This window comes from Lipotes vexillifer, unplaced genomic scaffold (assembly GCF_000442215.2).
Source record: "Lipotes vexillifer unplaced genomic scaffold, Lipotes_vexillifer_v1.1 scaffold751, whole genome shotgun sequence".
In the NCBI taxonomy this organism is placed as follows: Eukaryota; Metazoa; Chordata; class Mammalia; order Artiodactyla; family Lipotidae; genus Lipotes; species Lipotes vexillifer.
Window position 1 is genome coordinate 2,456,236 of NW_006799727.1, and position 19,630 is coordinate 2,475,865.

General features: G+C 38.5%; 1 protein-coding gene across 3 annotated transcripts in view; it reads right to left on the reverse strand.

Annotated features, from left to right (window-relative positions):
• Positions 1 to 9,337: 9,337 nt before the first annotated feature.
• Positions 9,338 to 19,630, reverse strand: part of TTC8 (tetratricopeptide repeat domain 8) — a 50,954-nt gene continuing 40,661 nt past the window's right edge. For all 3 annotated transcript variants that reach the window (XM_007471900.1, XM_007471899.1, XM_007471898.1), the window contains 5 exons: positions 16,922 to 17,061; positions 15,398 to 15,572; positions 14,966 to 15,088; positions 11,866 to 11,949; positions 9,338 to 9,454 (listed from right to left, as the gene is read on the reverse strand). In XM_007471900.1, coding sequence (XP_007471962.1) covers positions 9,338 to 9,454; positions 11,866 to 11,949; positions 14,966 to 15,088; positions 15,398 to 15,572; positions 16,922 to 17,061 — 639 coding nt within the window. The remainder of the gene's footprint in view (positions 9,455 to 11,865; positions 11,950 to 14,965; positions 15,089 to 15,397; positions 15,573 to 16,921; positions 17,062 to 19,630) is intronic.

The following is a 19,630-nucleotide window of genomic DNA, read 5'->3' on the forward strand; positions in this document are numbered from 1 at the left end:
GGAGACCCCAACCACAGTAAGTTAAGCAAAATGAGAAGACAGAGAAACACACAGCAGACGAAGGAGCAAGGTAGAAACCCACCAGACCTAACAAATGAAGAGGAAATAATCAGTCTACCTGAAAAAGAATTAAGAATAATGATATTAAAGATGACCCAAAATCTTAGAAATAGAATGGAGAAAATATAAGAAACATTTAACAAGGACCTAGAAGAACTAAGGAGCAAACAAACAGTGATGAACAACACAATAAATGAAATTAAAAATTCTCTAGAAGGGAACAACACCAGAATAACTGAGGCAGAAGAACAGATAAGTGACCTGGAAGATAAAATAGTGGAAATAACTACTGCAGAGCAGAATAAAGAAAAAAGAATGAAAAGAACTGAAGACAGGAACAGAGACGTCTGGGACAACATTAAATGCACCAACATTCAAATTATAGGGGTCCCAAAAGAAGAAGAGAAAAAGAAAGGGACTGAGAAAATATTTGAAGAGATTATAGTTGAAAACTTCCCTAATATGGGAAAGGAAATAGTTAATCAAGTCCAGGAAGCACAGAGAGTCCCATACAGGATAAATCCAAGGAGAAACACGCCAAGACTCATATTAATCAAACTATCAAAACTTAAATACAAAGAAAAAATATTAAAAGCAGCAAGGGAAATACAACAAATAACACACAGGGGAATCCCTATAAGGTTAACAGCAGATCTTTCAGCAGAAACTCTGAAAACCAGAAAGAAGTGGCAGGACATACTTAAAGTGATGAAGGGGAAAAACCTACAACCAAGATTACTCTACCCAGCAAGGATCTCATTCAGATTTGATGGAGAAATTAAAACCTTTACAGACAAGCAAAAGCTGAGAGAGTTCAGCACCACCAAACCAGCTTTACAACAAATGCTAAAGGAACTTCTCTAGACAAAAACACAAGAGAAGGAAAAGTCCTATAATAACGAACCCAAAACAATTTAGAAAATGGGAATAGGAACATACATATCGATAATTACCTTAAATGTAAATGGACTAAATGCTCCCACCAAAAGACACAGATTGGCTGAATGGATACAAAAACAAGACCCATATATATGCTGTCTACAAGAGACCCACTTCAGACCTAGAGACACATACAGACTGAAAGTAAGGGGATGGAAAAAGATATTCCATGCAAATGGAAACCAAAAGAAAGCTGGAGTAGCAATTCTCATATCAGACAAAATAGACTTTAAAATAAGGACTATCAGAAGAGACAAAGAAGGACACTACATAATGATTAAGGGATCGATCCAAGAAGAAGATATAACAATTGTAAATATTTATGCACCCAACATAGGAGCACCTCAATACATAAGGCAAAAACTAGCAGCCATAAAAGGGGAAATCGACAGTAACACATTCATAGTAGGGGACTTCAACACCCCACTTTCACCAATGGACAGATCATCCAAAATGAAAATAAATAAGGAAACACAAGCTTTAAATGATACATTAAACAAGATGGACTTAATTGATATTTATAGGACACTCCATCCAAAAACAACAGAATACACATTTTTCTCAAGTGCTCATGGAACATTCTCCAGGATAGATCATATCTTGGGTCACAAATCAAGCCTTGGTAAATTTAAGAAAATTGAAATTGTATCAAGTATCTTTTCCGACCACAACGCCATGAGACTAGATATCAATTATAGGAAAAGATCTGTAAAAAATACAAACACATGGAGGCTAAACAATACACTACTTAATAACGAAGTGATCACTGAAGAAATCAAAGAGGAAATTAAAAAATACCTAGAAACAAATGACAATGGAGTGTCTGGGGCCTGTGTTCCACAACGGGAGAGGCCACACAGTGAGAGGCCTGCAACTGCAAAAAAAAAAAAAAGAAAAGAAACAAGAAACATCTCAAATAAACAACCTAACCTTACACCTAAAGCAATTAGCAAAAGAAGAACCAAAAAAAACCCCAAAGTTAGCAGAAGGAAAGAAATCATAAAGATCAGATCAGAAATAAATGAAAAAGAAACAAAGGAAACAATAGCAAAGATCAATGAAACTAAAAGCTGGTTCTTTGAGAAGATAAACAAAATTCATAAACCATTAGCCAGACTCATCAAGAAAAAAAGGGAGAAGACTCAAATCAATAGAATTAGAAATGAAAAAGGAGAAGTAACAACTGACACTGCAGAAATACAAAGGATCATGAGAGATTACTACAAGCAACTCTATGCCAATAAAATGGACAACCTGGAAGAAATGGACAAATTCTTAGAAATGCACAACCTGCCAAGACTGAATCAGGAAGAAATAGAAAATATGAACAGACCAATCACAAGCACTGAAATTGAAACTGTGATTAAAAATCTTCCAACAAACAAAAGCCCAGGACCAGATGGCTTCACAGGCGAATTCTATCAAACATTTAGAGAAGAGCTAACACCTATCCTTCTCAAACTCTTCCAAAATATAGCAGAGGGAGGAACACTCCCAAACTCATTCTACGAGGCCACCATCACCTTGATACCAAAACCAGACAAGGATGTCACAAAGAAAGAAAACTACAGGCCAATATCACTGATGAACATAGATGCAAAAATCCTCAACAAAATACTAGCAAACAGAATCCAACAGCACATTAAAAGGATCATACACCATGATCAAGGGGGGTTTATCCCAGGAATGCAAGGATTCTTCAATATATGCAAATCAATCAATGTGATACACCATATTAAGAAATTGAATAATAAAAACCATATGATCATCTCAATAGATGCAGAGAAAGCTATCAACAAAATTCAACACCGATTTGTGATAAAAACCCTCCAGAAAGTAGGCATAGAGGGAATGCCTCTTACCTCAACATAATAAAGGCCATATATGACAAACCCACAGCCAACATCGTCCTCAATGGTGAAAAACTGAAACCTTTTCCACTAAGATTAGGAACAAGACAAGGGTGTCCACTCTCACCACTATTATTGAACATAGTTTTGGAAGTTTTAGCCAAAGCAATCAGAGAAGAAAATGAAATAAAAGGAATCCAAATCAGAAAAGAAGAAGTAAAGCTGTCACTGTTTGCAGATGACATGATACTATGCGTAGAGAATCCTAAATATGCTACCAGAAAACTACTAGAGCTAATCGATGAATTTGGTAAAGTAGCAGGATAAAAAATTAATGCACAGAAATCTCTTGCATTCCTGTACACTAATGATGAAAAATCTGAAAGTGAAATTAAGAAAACTCCCATTTACCACTGCAACAAAAAGAATAAAATATCTAGGAGTAAACCTACCTAAGGAGACAAAAGACCTGTACGCAGAAAAGTATAAGACACTGATGAAAGAAATTAAAGATGATACAAACATATGGAGAGATATACCATGTTCTTGGATTGGAAGAATCAACATTGTGAAAATGACTATACTACCCAAAGCAATCTACAGATTCAATGCAATACCTATCAAACTACCACTGGCATTTTTCACAGAACTAGAACAAAAAATTTCACAATTTGTATGGTAACACAAAAGACCCCACACAGCTAAAGCAATCTTGAGAAAGAAAAACAGAGCTGGAGGAATCTGGCTCCCTGACTTCAGACTCTACTACAAAGCTACAGTAATCAAGACGGTATGGTACTGGCACAAAAACAGAAATATAGATCAATGGAACAGGATAGAAAGCCCAGAGATAAACCCACGCACATATGGTCACCTTATCTTTGATAAAGGAGGCAAGAATATACAGTGGAGAGAAGACAGCCTCTTCAATAAGTGGTGCTGGGAAAACTGGACAGCTACATGTAAAAGAATGAAATTAGAACACTCCCTCACACCATACACAAAAATAAACTCAAAATGGATTAAAGACCTAAATGTAAGGCCAGACACTATCAAACTTTTAGGAAAACATAGGTAGAACACTCTGACATAAATCACAGCATGATCCTTTTTGACCCACCTCCTAGAGAAATGGAAATAAAAACAATAATAAACAAATGGGACCTAATGAAACTTAAAAGCTTTTGCACAGCAAAGGAAACCATAAACAAGACGAAAAGACGACCCTCAGAATGGGAGAAAATATTTGCAAATGAAGCAACTGACAGAGGATTAATCTCTGAAATTTACAAGCAGCTCATGCAGCTCAATATCAAAAAAACAAACAACCCAATCCAAAAATGGGCAGAAGATCTAAACAGACATTTCTCCAAAGAAGATACACAGATTGCCCACAAACACATGAAAGAATGCTCAACATTAATCATTAGAGAAATGCAAACCAAAACTACAGTGAGATATCATCTCACACCAGTCAGAATGCCTATCATCAAAAAATGTACAGGGCTTCCCTGGTGGCACAGTGGTTGAGAGTCCACCTGCCGATGCAGGGGACATGGGTTTGTGCCCCGGTCCGGGAGGATCCCACGTGCCGCAGAGCGGCTGGGCCCGTGGGCCATGGCCGCTGGGCCTACGCGTCCGGAGCCTGTGCTCTGCAGCGGGAGAGGCCACGGCAGTGAGAGGCCTGCGTACAGCAAAAAAAAAAAAGTACAAACAATAACTGCTGGAGAGGGTGTGCAGGGTGTGCAGAAAACGGAAACCTCTTGCATTGTTTGTGGGAATGTAAATTGATACAGCCACTGTGGAGAACAGTATGGAGGTTCCTTAAAAAGCTAAAAATAGGGCTTCCCTGGTGGCACAGTGGTTGAGAGTCCGCCTGCCGATGCAGGGGATGCGGGTTCGTGCCCTGGTCCGGAAAGATCCCACATGCCACGGAGCGGCTAGGCCCGTGAGCCATGGACGCTGAGCCTGCGTGTCCAGAGCCTGTTGCTTCACAGCAGGAGAGGCCACAACAGTGAGAGGCTTGCGTACCACACACACACAAAAAAAAGCTTAAAATAGAACTACCATACGACCCAGCAATCCCACTACTGGGCATATACCCTGAGAAAACCATAATTCAAAGAGTCATGTACCACAATGTTCATTGCAGCTCTATTTACAATAGCTAGGACATGGAAGCAATCTAAGTGTGTATCAACAGATGAATGAATAAAGAAGGTGTGGCACATATATACAATGGAATATTACTCAGCCATAAAAAGAAATGAAATTGAGTTATTTGTAGTAAGGTGGATGGACCTAGAGTCTGTCATACAGAGTGAAGTTCGTCAGAAAGAGAAAAACAAATACCGTAGGCTAACACATATATATGTAATCTAAAAACAAAAACAAAAAATTGTCATGAAGAACCTAGGGGCAAGACGAGAATAAAGAAGCAGACCTACTAGAGAATGGACTTGAGGACACAGGGAGGGGGAAGGGTAAGCTGGGACGTAGTGAGAGAGTGGCATGGACATATATACACTACCAAACGTAAAATAGATAGCTAGTGGGAAGCAGCCGCATAGCACAGGGAAATCAGCTCGGTGCTTTGTGACCACCTAGAGGGGTGGGATAGGGAGGGTTGGAGGGAGGGAGATGCAAGAGGGAGGAGATATGTGGACATATGTATATGTATAACTGATTCACTTTGTTATAAGGCAGAAACTAACACACCACTGTAAAGCAATTATACTCCAATAAAGATGTTAAAAAATAATAATAATGAACAAATTCTGTTAATGGGTATGAAGTTTCTACTGGGCATAGCAAAAGTGTTTTTAAATTGATTATAGTGATGGTTTCCTAACTGTGCATATGTTAAAAGCCATAAATGGTACACTTTAAAAGCAAGAATTGTGTGGTACATGAATATTATCTTTAAAAACTGTTATGTTAAAAAAAACAACAACAACTCTGGATTTGCTAATGACAGTCATTAATGACCTCAGCGAGAGCAGCTGAGTAGTGGTAGGGGTTGAAGACAGACTGAAAAGCGTCAAGAAACAAATGGAAGATGAGGAAGTAGGCAACAAACATCACCTGCCCTTTCAAGATGTTCTGACAAAGGAGATAAAGGAGTTCTAGAAAGGGGAAGGTTTACAGGGACTGTGATGTTTTAAAAAGGAGAAAGAGAGAAAATCCAGTAGAGAGAAAATGTTGGAGCCCATAGAAACTTGAGTTTCAAACACTGGAAGAAGATCTATCTTCTCTGATTTAAAACAGGAAAAATATTTCTTCCTAATATCTGTCTAAATATGACCTTTTCTTCCCTAAGATAATGTGGTGGCTTTCTCCAAGAGTTCCCATCATTTACATTTTACCAATTACTCCTTATTAGTCAGGATTCAGGTAATGGAAAGTATCACATTGCAAGAAATATAGCCTCCAAGGATTATAATTTAATCTTTATGTAATCCTTATTCTTTTATCTCCAGAATTGGGCTTTAATACTGAGGACGTAAAATGACAGCATCTCTCAAAAATGTTAAATTTTTAGCCAGCCAAAAAATAGGACTAAGGCCATCAATATGGAAGGATGTAAAACTGTGGTTATTTTCAAATCAATAGATAAACTTTTTCCCCTAATATCTGAGCCTAGATAACCATTTTAGAACTCTGGAACATATCCATGGATCATTCCAATTTACCTATTCCCTAGAATTTAAAATTATCCAGTAATGGCCTTTTACCAAAACTTAATTTCTGGGTTCATTATTTTCCAAGGCCGAGTCCTCCTGTGGTAGTTCTAAAATCTTTGTTATTTTTCTGAACGCTTAAATTCAATTCCAGCTAAAAGCTCTTGATGAAAATCCCTTGTATTGGTCTTCCCTGGTGGTGCAGTGGTTAAGAATCTGCCTGCCAATGCAGGGGACACGGGTTCGAGCCCCGGTCCGGGAAGATCCCACATGCTGTGGAGCAACTAAGCCCGTGCGCCACAACTACTGAGCCTGCGCTCTAGAGCCCGCGAGCCACAACTACTGAAGCCCGCGCACCTAGAGCCCGTGCTCCACAAAAAGGGAAGCCACCACAATGAGAAGCCTGCGCACCATAACGAAGAGTAGCCCCCACTTGCCGCAACAAGAGGAAGCCTGCACGCAGCAATGAAGACCCAATGCAGCCAAAAATAAATAAAAATTTTTTAAAATCCCTCATATTAATAAAGAGTTGGTGGTGGGAACTATAGTAATGTGTTATCTTTATTAATTTTCCTATTTCTAGGCCTTAAATTATATCCTGATGGGTGCTCTGATGCAGGGAAATACCATTCAGAAATGTAACAGAACAGTAGTACCATAGGGAACTGGTTCAGACGTGACCTTTTTGGAAAGGAAGAACGTCTAACCTCAGCAATTATTCATTGTAGGCAGCCTTCTTGCCATATCTCCCTTTCATCAGCTGGAAGCTCAATAATGTTAGTTTCGGCTGAACAATTTATATATGGATAGAACTCTTTTTTAATCATGGTAGAAGACAATTGTTAACCTTCCTGATATAGAAACGTTGGCACAGAAGCCAGAAGTTATACGGTCCAGAAATAATTTTGCTACAAAATATATGTAGCTTCTGATGCCGTGTTATGTCATCATTCTGCCCTTAGCCATCCTGACTCATTCTTTGCATTGGTGTTCACATTGAATTAACATAAATTCAAGACAAAAATCTCTCCATATCACCTTAGGAATGCTGGCTCATTAATTTTTTTGCTGTGTTAACAGTCCCTTATAATTCAACTTTACTAATGCATGTAACATTCATTTTAAACAATAGTAGCTTTATTTACAGGAGAAACACTAAGAGATTTGACATAGTAGTTAAGAACACATACTCCAGGGCCACACAGAAATCTGCTGTTACCCTTAAACCCATTCCTTTATAAATAATGTGCATTTGGCTCCCGAGTATGTGCTCTTAACCACTATATTAAGTGTGCATTTGAATCCCAGCTCTGCCATTTAATAGCTTTAGAATTTGGGCACGTAATTTGACTGCTCTGTGCCTCATTTTTTTCATGAGTAAAATGGGAGTAACAGTATTTCATAGGACTGAAATGGGAATTAAATGAATTACTCCATATCAAGAGCTCCAGAACAGTGCTGGGTACAAAAAACATCCTCAGTAAACGCTAGCCACTGTTATTAGTTCTTATTTTAAATTAACTAAGAAAATAATTCACAATATAAAATTTGAACCTAAATATTGCATACAGTGTTAGGAAATCTGATAGTGCTTGAGGAAATTCTCGCAAGCTGAACAAGCACTGGCGTATCATGGAGAACCAGGGGAGGTTCAAGCCTGAAGTGCAGGAGCAGGTCTTGTTTCCAGCCTTACCAACCAGCAGTGTGACTCTGGGCGTGGCCTCCTCCTGTCCCATGGAGTGATTCATCTACATAGTCTCTGAAATTACTTCCAGCCTCAAACAATCTATTCCTTGAATTCACATTTTTTGTGTTCTGTCAGCTAAGTAGTACTATTTGTATAATCTGAACAGAAACAAATAAATACCTGTAAAATAGTTTTCATAAAGTTAAAAAAGGTAAAGTAATATAGATAGAGCTCAAAGCCCAAAATATGAATGTGAGTGGCCTTGGCCCTTTAACGCATTTCGTTGTATGAACACTTCAATGAGAATTCCACTAAATACCGGAGAGGAGAGCCTGTCTAGGATTTTACAATGCACAGTATTGGGTCCAGCCTAACCTTCTCAGGGCTGACCACAGGGGGACTTCTGGCCTATGACTCCATTTCTAATCCTGATATTCTTATATTGACAATATGATAGCCCATAAATAGCTTCTCAGGAAAAAGCAAAATTGATCGTACATCATTTCAAATAAAATTAGAATAATGACTTGATTTCTAAGACTCCTGGACTTCTGGAAAACTTTTTTTAACTGAGATGACTGAAATAAAAACCTCTGAAAAATAATGGAATGATGGTGTTTTATACACATTTATTTTAAAGCATAATATATAAGAAAAAGTAGAGTGTCTCACAAAGCATTTGATAAAAAATAGCTTTAAGTACAATTTTTAATCTCTAAAGTCTCTACCAAGGATAAGTATATTCACTTTTAGTCATAAAAGTGCAATTTTGAAGGCAGATTTCAGACCTCTTAAGCTACATGATAGCTAATGGCCAGGACATTAAAAATGTGCATTTATAAAAATTTGAGGAAATTCATGAAAATGTTTTGTAAACATTATAAACAAACACCTACCATATAATGTGGGAGGTTTCATAATCTGCTTACAAATGCTTAAAGCCTGTCTTTTATAACATTATCTTATAAAGTTATTATTATAAAGTTTTAAACATTCTGGTTTAGATTTCCTTATGTCACCTTCACTAATATCAAGCACAGGTTTGTACTACACATATATATACACTACTTTTTCCCTTGAATAATGTTCCTCCCTAAGAATATCTTTAGTCTGAGGAAAACTCAGAGCATAGCAAAATGCTGCTTTAACTGCTTAATTAAATGTTGAGTGTCCACGTGATCTGGAAATGCTGCTTCAGACTTTTGAGCAGCAATGTAACTCCTCTGTAGATCTCCCATCTGTAAGAAAGACCAGACCAGAATAAGACCACAGAATGAGAACCAGAAAAAAAGACATATTATCTGCACAATGTAGAAACCCAAGGTGAATTGCTTGATTGTGCTACTTTAATTTAAAATTTTTTTCACCTAGATTACAATTCAATCTTGAAAAAATATGAGAAAAGTAAAATAACCAATTACATAAATAATTTCTGCTCTATTACAGTTGTCTAGTTATGAATTCATAGACCTGTGTTTTCTTTTCCTGTCACTGATAGTTATCATAAAAATAAATTGATGTCTGCATGCTAAAACAGCCAGCTCTGTAAGAAAACTATTTGTAATGTACCACAATGACATATTTTGATTAGGGTATTATCTTTTAGACAGAAAATTCAAGTAAAAACTATTGTATTTAAGATACAATAACATGCTCTGGGAGCTTTTAAATGGTTGCTAACACAGTAATGTTGGGCAGATAACCTGGTTTTAAAAGTTTATAAAGGACATATCTGATTTTCTTTTCTTTTTTTTTTTTCTTTCTTTTTTTTTTTTGCAGTATGCGGGCCTCTCACTGTTGTGGCCTCTCCCGTTGCGGAGCACAGGCTCCGGACACACAGGCTCAGTGGCCATGGCTCACGGGCCTAGCCGCTCTGCGGCATGTGGGATCCTCCCGGACCGGGGCACTAACCCATGTCCCCTGCATCGGCAGGCGGACTCTCAACCACTGTGCCACCAGGGAAGCCCGACATATCTGATTTTCAATAAACGTTGTGTTAAAGTCCAGTCCCCAAGAAAAACATACACAGTAACCGAATCCATCTGAATGTATCTTGATTCATGTATACATTTCTAAAAAGAGAAAGCTTTTTAGTGTGTACACACCAAAAAAAAAAAAAAATCTAGATCATTCACTTCTGGTAGTTTTTTGGTAACATGCATATGAATTAAAAACGTAAGCTTCCTTTTTTAAATCATAGCATTTCTTTTCAACATGCAATTTTCTCTTATGGAAATGTAGCCTTTGGCTTAAAGAAATATTTCATTTGCATTATATATTATTGAAATGTAATAACAGTCCTGAAAGAAAGTAATCAAGGCTTCTTTGTGGTTTAACTAAGTGGCAGCACAGTGCAGTGGAAAATATGTGGGAATCCTTGGGAGCTGGGCATGAATTCTGCCATGGGACTCCAGGGAAGTCTTTTAAGTTCCAGAAGCCCTGGGTTCCGTTAGAATATAAGCTGCATGAGGTAGAGGTTTCTGTGTTACTCATTGCTAACATCCTCTGTGCCGACAACAGTGCCTGGTACGTAGCAGAGGCTCAACAAATGAAACATCAGTTGTATGAAAAAATGAGTAGGGGAGGTAAGTGTTACCTACATCGCAGGGTTGTTGAGAGAATTAGTGGTTCAGAGAGCACCTGGAACAGTGGCCGGCACTTAACAAGCACTCAAAAATGACAACTTGTGAATAACAGCTTATTTTATTTTCAAAACAGAAATGAAAGTGCAAATGACTTCACATTCATGCTATGAAAAATGATTTTTATAATGTCTTTTGGTCTATAAAGAAAGAGTCTTTACATCAGCAAACATTTTTAGCCATTTCCTTATCCTCAAAACTTACCTTCCATGTTAAAAAGTAAGGTTTCCAAGTAAAAGTTATTAGATGACTTTTGTTTGTTTCCTCTTATTGTTAAAATGGCACATGATTCCTTTTAGCTCTTGTATGTTAACTGACTTGTAACGCAGTATCAACGGTTGCATTTTTCCCATATTGTTCATAGCTAAAACAGCTTTCACTAATATCCCTAATTTTACAGCATCACGCCAGACTTGATAGCAATATGACCTACAAATAATATACAGGATTTCCTTGCTGCAAATGCTAATTACTAAATCCTTCCCAAACCAGGAGTTAATGAATAGTTTTTCAATGATTAAATGTCATATTTGAAAACATAAAATAATTCTTCTGCAATCTATAATGGTGTTAAGTTTAGCTAATATTCAGTGATAAATATACTTAAAGTGTATTAAACTGTCCCTCAAAGTGAAGACATATGTGTACATCATAATTAAGCGATGAAAAAAATAATTTCTCTCAGGAAGTTATGGGTAGAATGTCCTTATTTTTATTTATTTTTTTTTCAGTACGCGGGCCTCTCACTGTTGTGGCCTCCCCCATTGCGGAGCACAGGCTCCGGACGCGCAGGTTCAGCGGCCATGGCTCACGGGCCCAGCCGCTCCGCGGCATGTGGGATCTTCCCAGACCGGGGCGCGAACCCGTGTCCCCTGCATCGGCAGGCGGACGCTCAACCACTGCGCCACCAGGGAAGCCCAGAATGTCCTTATTTAACTGTACATTTTTTAAAAGCAAGAAAGAAAAACAAACAGGTCAGATGATAAATTGACAAAGAAAGAGAATACCTTATCAGAAACTGTTGCAAAATTAAAATGCGGCTCATACATGTGGGGTGCTAAAGATGAAGCAGTTTGTAACAGTGCTCTTGCCTGTGTTAAAAAAAAAAAGAAAGAAAAGAGAAACCAAAGCTATATGAGCATATATTAGCACTGTATTTGTGATTTTTTTTTTTTTTTTGGTAAAAGAATACTTTACCCAGGATAGGACTTTAATAAACATAACCCTGTAATAAATAAGATGAATTCTTCATGAAATACAACTTACTGATAACCAGGAACTACCTATATCTTGCCAAAATTATATTAATAATAAAATGCTTCAAAATATGGAGAAAATGATGGAATCCAAAAGTTATGTGAGAAACACTGATCTTACAAAGTTTATATTTCAGTATGATGTACAACTGAAAAATAATGCTCTCAATGCTAAAAAGTCTTATTAATCTAGTTTTTGTTGATGTTGATTGATTTAGTAGGCTTCTAATTACCTGTTCTCTAATGCAACAACAAAAACCACCAGAAAACCATTGTAAATTCAAACCCCCAATTTCTGTGCTGGATGACACTGAGCAAGCATTTATTATACTGCTGACCTGAAAATGACAACTGAAGGCGGCTGAAAATGACAAGCTTTCTGTTCTCTAAAGTACTCAAAAGACAAAATTCACATCATTTTTTTGTCCCCTCTAGACTCAAAGGATCACACATTGCAGAGACCACTGAGAGACATGAGATGCCCGTACACTCATTGTTAAGATCACAAACTCCGCATTCCAAGCTGCCAAACAGCCTTTCAACTTGTAGCCAATCTTCTATGTATGACCCTGAGGACAAATTCTTTTATCTTTTTTTAATGGAAAATAAATAATAGTTTAAATAGGATGGTAGATATTAAATTTTGTTTTATGATTTGCTATTTTTTAAAAATTGAGTTATAATTTTTAATAATAATGAAACCTTTCACCAAAACATTTCAAATCAATTGTATGCTGGAGAAACTACAGTAAGTAGGAGGGAAAGAAAATCACCAACATGGAAACAGAGAAAATCATAAAGAACACTTGCTTCAAATGGACACAGGCAAAGTTCTATGACAGAACAAGTTCCCAGTTTAGAGTAGTTAGTTTTTGTTTAAAAAATACAAATCCATCTTATTTACTTTGGGAAAATTTTGTGAAACAAAGGCAGCATCCAGTGACGTTTCTTTGCTTGTTTTATTAAGTTTATCAACGTGCTTAGGAGACCAGGCTGGAGGTTAACATCCTGGCGTGCTGCTCACTGCGTCTGTGACCTTGGGTAGTTACTTACCCTCCTCTAGTCTGTTTCTTCATCTGTAAAACAGAGAATGTAATATCTATCGATGTTGATTGCCATTAATATTGTATGAGTGTATTCAGCATCTTAAACTTCCTGTTATGTAAATAATAACAGTAATAATAATACAATTTATTAAGCATCTATCATGTGCTTTTACTACACCAAGGGCTTTGCATGCACAATCTGCTCATCTTCACAAGGACACCTTCGGGTCAGTACTGTTATTACCCTATTTTATTTATTATCCACTCATTCCACCAATACTAAGCACCTACCAAGTGTCAGGCAATGGGTTTTTTTTGTTTGTTTTGTTTTTTTTCCGGTACGCGGGCCTCTCACTGCCGTGGCCTCTCCCGTCGCGGAGCACAGGCTCCGGACGCGCAGGCTCAGCGGCCATGGCTCAGGGGCCCAGCAGCTCCGCGGCACGCGGGGTCCCCCCGGACCGGGGCACGAACCCGCGTCCCCTGCATCGGCAGGTGGACTCCCAACCACTGTGCCACCAGGGAAGCCCCAGGCAATGTTTTTGATACTGAAAATATAGCAGTTAGAAGACAGAGAAGGTTCCTTCATGCAGCTAGCATTCTACATTCTACACATAAAGATGAAAATATCTGGTAAAATGATAAGTATTGTGAAGAAAAAAATAGTAGGAGATGTGATAGCACCTGAGGGCTCCTTTAGACTGATGTTCAAGCAGGTCTTTCTTAAAAGGTGGTAATTAAGCTAAGACCTGAATGATAAAAAGAAAAGAATCATTTCAGGATCTGAAAGTATTTTCCAAAGGCACTACAGTAAGAACAGGCACTGCCCAGCAGCAAGCAGCTAATGTTTCTGGAAGTCAGTAGTGAAGGAGTAGTGGCAAAAGATACAGTCTGGCGGGACCCAGAGGCTAGATTAGGTGGGGCCACGTGGCTAAGGTTTGAAGTTCATATTTTACTCCAAGTGCAGGGAGAAGCCTTTGGAGGATGCTAAGCAACGTAGTAATAAAATAATCTTGTTTTTTAAAAATATCCTCTAGGCTAGCGGTCCCCAGCCTTTTTGGCACCAGGGACCGGTTTTGTGGAAGACAGGTTTTCCACGGGCAGGGGTGAGGGAGCGGGATATGGTTCAGACAGCGATGCAAGCGATGGAGGCGTTGCGGTATGGCAGATGAAGCTTCGCTCGCTCGGCTGCTGCTCGCCTCCTGCTGTGCCGCCCGGTTCCTGACAGGCTTCAGCCCAGGGGTTGGGGAACCCTGCTCTGGGCTGCTCTGAGGGAGATGTATTATAGGGTGCGCCTACTTGCTGATGGAAGCGGAAACAAAAGCAAGAGCTAGGAGACCCTTGTAGTCACCCAGGCAGGAGATGAGAGCAGCTCGGAGAAGGGAGCCGGGAGGGGAGGACTGAAGAGGTGGGGGTAGAACTGACAGAGCTCACTGGACAGCACGGAGGCAAAGGGTGGCAGGGAAGGCACTCAGAAAAGACAGGTTTCGAGGGTGGGTCCTAGGATTTTGGCTTGAGCAGCCGGATGGCGGATGGGGGGCGGTGTGAGTGGCGGAACAGTTCACGAAGATAGGGAAGCCTGGGGAGGTGCAGATTTGTCCTAATAAAATCAAGTGTTCTATTTTGGATACTGAAAGGTTAAGTAACTTGTCCAAGGTCACACTGCTAATACGTGACAGAGCTGGGATCAAACCCAGGCCAGTCAGACTCCAGAGCTCATTTTAAAATTATAACGTAAAGAGAGCTGCACGTGGCAGCTTTTCTTTGAAGAAAGAAGACTGTCCACAGTAACCCAGTAGTTCACTGACCTGTTCGACATGGCCCTTCCGCATCTCCAGCACGGCCAGGTTGTTGTAGGCCTCTGCGTGGTTATTGTTGTTGACTAGAGCCAGCCTGAAGCACTGATGGGCCAGATTTGTATCTCCTATTCCCTACAAACGAAAAGCACAAACTCGTACACACAAATCCATTCACTTCCTCCTGCCACCTCCATCCTCCTTTCCTCATACAAATCTTTCGGCCACCACAGAATAAACAAGTACCAACACAGGAGTCAAGTGTGAATTGTACATAAGAGGATTTAACCTAAGAAGATAAAATGAGCTGCAGTGACCCCTAGCAATCTCCAAATTGCTACAAAGACTGTAACCAAACCTGGATTTCCAATATCTGAAAACTTCTTCAAACTAACATGTGGCTACCTTCTCTATTACAGAAATTACATTACAGAAACAACATACCACAGCCACATGTCCCAAGTTGTACCAGACGTCAGCTATCTCTTCTTCATTTTCAGCCAGAGAAAGGGCACGTTCAAATGAGGTCAGAGTCATATCATACTGCTGGGCATAGAAGCAACAGAGCCCCAGGTTGTTAAAAAGCTGGCAGTTATAGATACCCATCTGCAGGAGTCGCCTTTTGGAAAAAGAGCGCACAGAGTTTGGTGTCAGACCAACTTTATAAATATTAAGACATATTTTTTACAAAGTTAGAAATGAATTCACTTTATAATTTTTAATACCCTCCAAAGAACATAAAGTATTATAGTAAATGAAAAATATTTTAGAGCAAATACAAAAGCATGTCTTTTGTAATGGTACTAGTCATAGGAAATGCATCCAGAGGCAAGGTCAGAAATAACTTACATAACTTTTTTTTGCCCCAAAAGCTTTGTTAGAGAATCAAAATAATCAATAAATAGTCACATAAAGTAAAACCCACACATTTTTGCCTCATACAGCTTTGGTGTTTGTAGGTAAATTTCTAAGAGCTTCTAGTCAAATTTGAGGCCTGTGTTTAGCATTTACCGCCAAGTTTTCAGCTGAGTTGGATGCTGTTTTTGGTTATTTGTATTGTGTGGTTTAGCTGCATCTAACGACCTCCGATGAGCTTCTACTCAGGAAGACAAGATTGTCAGAGGATCCCCATGTTATCCACTTAGCTTTCACACTGCAGCTCAAGAACCTCATTTTGCTTCTATGTGTCATTAATCCCAAAGGATGAGAGTTCAAATAAGCATACGAAAATCACCCCAGCTGCCATGAGGAACCCATGAGCCACTGTGGGGGTAGGCGAGTGGAGTCAGCTGTATGTGCACAGGCTACATTCGTATTATTGTTTTATGCTTCAAAATATATTTGGAAAGAACTCTTGTCAGCTGCCAGTTATCTCCTTGTATACTACCCAGGGGCTAAAGAGGAAATGATAATTTAAAAATTAATTTCAGGAACCATCTATAGGATAAAATAAGTACGTGTTCAAAGAACCAGTGAGAATAATTTGTTTAGATTTTGAAAAAATATTTGGACAAGAGTTGACAATACTTCACAAAACCGGAATCCTGTTTAAGGTCCTCATCAGGATTAGGGCCTGGGGCCCACTGCTCTTTGCAAATCACATTAATATTTTACCTTCAGGGTCTTGATATTATGTACAGTGGTATTAACGGAGGCAGTGATGTGGAAGTGCTTCTAAGAACTGTTAACCTGTTATTGGCGGATAACAAAACGGCCAATTTATACAATGACAAGGTGTTAAAAACTCAGGCAATTATCCAGGTGTGTTTCTGCAAGATGCCAAATACTTGTGCATTTCCAAATTATTAGATATAGCTTTAATATTCATAAAACATCTGGGTGCTTGAATTTTTAGTCTCATATAGACATGGCCTAAACATTATTTCTCTACATTTTCATCCCATCTTTATTACTGTTGCATCACTATTTCATAGGAAAGCAGTTCTACAGATTGAATGTGAAGTGCACCTGTAAAACCGGAGGGCTACTTCTGGTTGATCAGAGTAAAAATGGTTGCTTCCAATGCATGCAATGGCTTCCACATGAGTATTGTCCTGTTTCAAAACCTCTTTGTAGTATTCAGTGGCTGATGAAATATTGTTCATTTCCTATTCTCCATCAAGACAGAAGAGCAATACTGTATTAATATTGGACAAGAAATTATTTTTATTCTGATTGGTTTAGATTATTTTATTCAATTAAATATTTATTAAGAGCCTACCATATGCCAGACTCTGTTCTAGGCCCTGGGGACACAATGTGAACAATAAGATAAAATTACAGTCGGCCCTCTGTATCTGCAGGTTCTGTAACCACGATTTCAACAAGCCACAGATCAAAAATATTCAGAAAAAAATTCCAGAAAATTCCAAAAAGCAAAACTTGAATTTTCTGCACTAGCAATTATTTATATAGCATTTACATTGTATTTATAGCTAGTTATATAGCATTTACATTTTATTAGGTATTATAAGCAATCTAGAGATGATTTAAAGTATACAGATGGATGTGGGTAGGTTATATGCAAATCCTACGCCATTTTATATAAGGGCCTTGAGCGTCCATGGATTTTGGCAACCAAGGGGTCCTGGAAGCAATCCCCCCTGGATACGGAAAGACGGCTGTACTGTCCTCAAGGAGGTTACATCTGGTAGGAAGACAAACAAATGAACAACTATCTAAGGGGAAGTTCTTTCAGTTTTTCACCACTGAGTATGATGTTAGCTGTGGGTCTGTCATATATGGACTTTATTATGTTGAGGTACGTTCCTTTATGCCCATTTTCTTGAGAGTTTTTATCATAAATGGATGCTGAATTTTCTCAAAAGTTTTTTCTGCATCTATTGAGATGATCATATGGTTTTTAGTATTCAATCTTTTGATGTGGTGTATCACATTGATTGATTTGCGAATATTGAAAAATCCTTGCATCCCTGGGATAAATCTCACTTGATGATGGTGTGATCCTTTTAATGTATTGTTGGATTTGGTTTGTTAATATTTTGTTGAAGATTTCTGCATTTCCTCTAAGATCAGGAACAAGACAAGGATGCCCACTCTCACCACTTTTATTCAACATAGAGTTGGAAGTCCTAGCCACAGCAACCAGACAAGAAAAAGAAATAAAAGGAATCCAAATTGGAAAGGAAGAAGTAAAACTGTCACTGTTTGCAGATGACATGAGACTATACATAGAAATTCCTCAAGACACCACCAGAAAACTACTAGAGCTCATCAATGAATTGAGTAACATTACAGAATACAAAATTAATACATAGAAATCTGTTGTATTTCTATACACTAACAACAAACTATCAGAAAGAGAAATTAAAGAAACATCCCATTTACCATTGCAACAAAAAGAATAAAATACTAGGAATAAACCTATCAAAGGAGGTAAAAGATCTATACTTGGAAAACTATAAGACACTAATGAAAGAAATTGAAGACGACACAAACAGATGGAAAGATATACTATGTTCTTGGATTGGAAAAATCAATACTGTTAAAATGACTATACTACCCAAGGCAATCTACAGGTTTGATGCAATCCCTATCAAAATAGCAATGGCATTTTTCACAGAACTAGAAAAAATAATTTTAAAATTTGTATGGAGACACAGAAGACCCTGAATAGCCAAAACAATCTTAAGAAAGAAGAACAGAGCTGGAGGAATCATACTTCAGACTATACTACAAAGCTACAGTAATGAAAACAGTATGGTGGACTTCCCTGGTGGCCTAGTGATTGGGATTCTGGGCTTTCACTGTGGTGGCCCGGGTTCAATCCCTGGATCCCTGGTCAGGGAAATCCTGCAAGCTGCACGGTGCAGCAGAAAACAACAACAACAAACAAACAAAACCAGTATGGTGCTGGCACAAAACCAGACAGACATATAGATCAATGGAACAGAATAGAGAGCCCAGAAATAAAACCAGGTACTTATGGTCAATTAATCTACCACAAAGGAGGCAAGAATATACAATGAAGAAAAGACAGTCTCTTCAATAAGTGGTGCTGAGAAAACTGGACAGTTACATGTAAAAGAATGAAATTAGAACATTTTCTCACACCATATTCAAAAATAAACTCAAAATGGATTAAAGACCTAAATGTAACACCAGAAACCATAAAACTCCTAGGAGAAAACATAGGCAGAACACTCTTTGACATATATCATAGCAATATTTTTTTGGATCTGTCTCCTAAAGCAGGGGTCCCCAATACCCAGGCCATGGACCAGTATCGGTCCGTGTCCTGTTAGGAACTGCTCCACATAGCAGGAGGTGAGCAGTGGGCGAGCGAGCAAAGCTTCATCTGCAGCTCCCCATTGTTCCCCATCATTCACATTACCACTTGAACCACCCCCCCGCCCCTATCTGTGGAAGAATTATCTTCCACGAAACTGGTCCCTGGTGCCAAAAAGGTTGGGGGCTGCCGTCCTAAAGCAAAGGAAATAAAAGGAAAAATAAGCAAATGGGACCTAAATAGACTTAAAAGCTTTTGCACAGCAAAGGAAACCACTGACAGAATGAAAAGACAACCTAATGAATGGGAGAAAATATATGCAACTCATATGACTGATAAGTGGTTAGTATCCAAAATATATAAACAGCTCATACAATTCAACAACAAAAAATAAACAACCCAATTAAAAAATGGGCAGAAGACCTGAA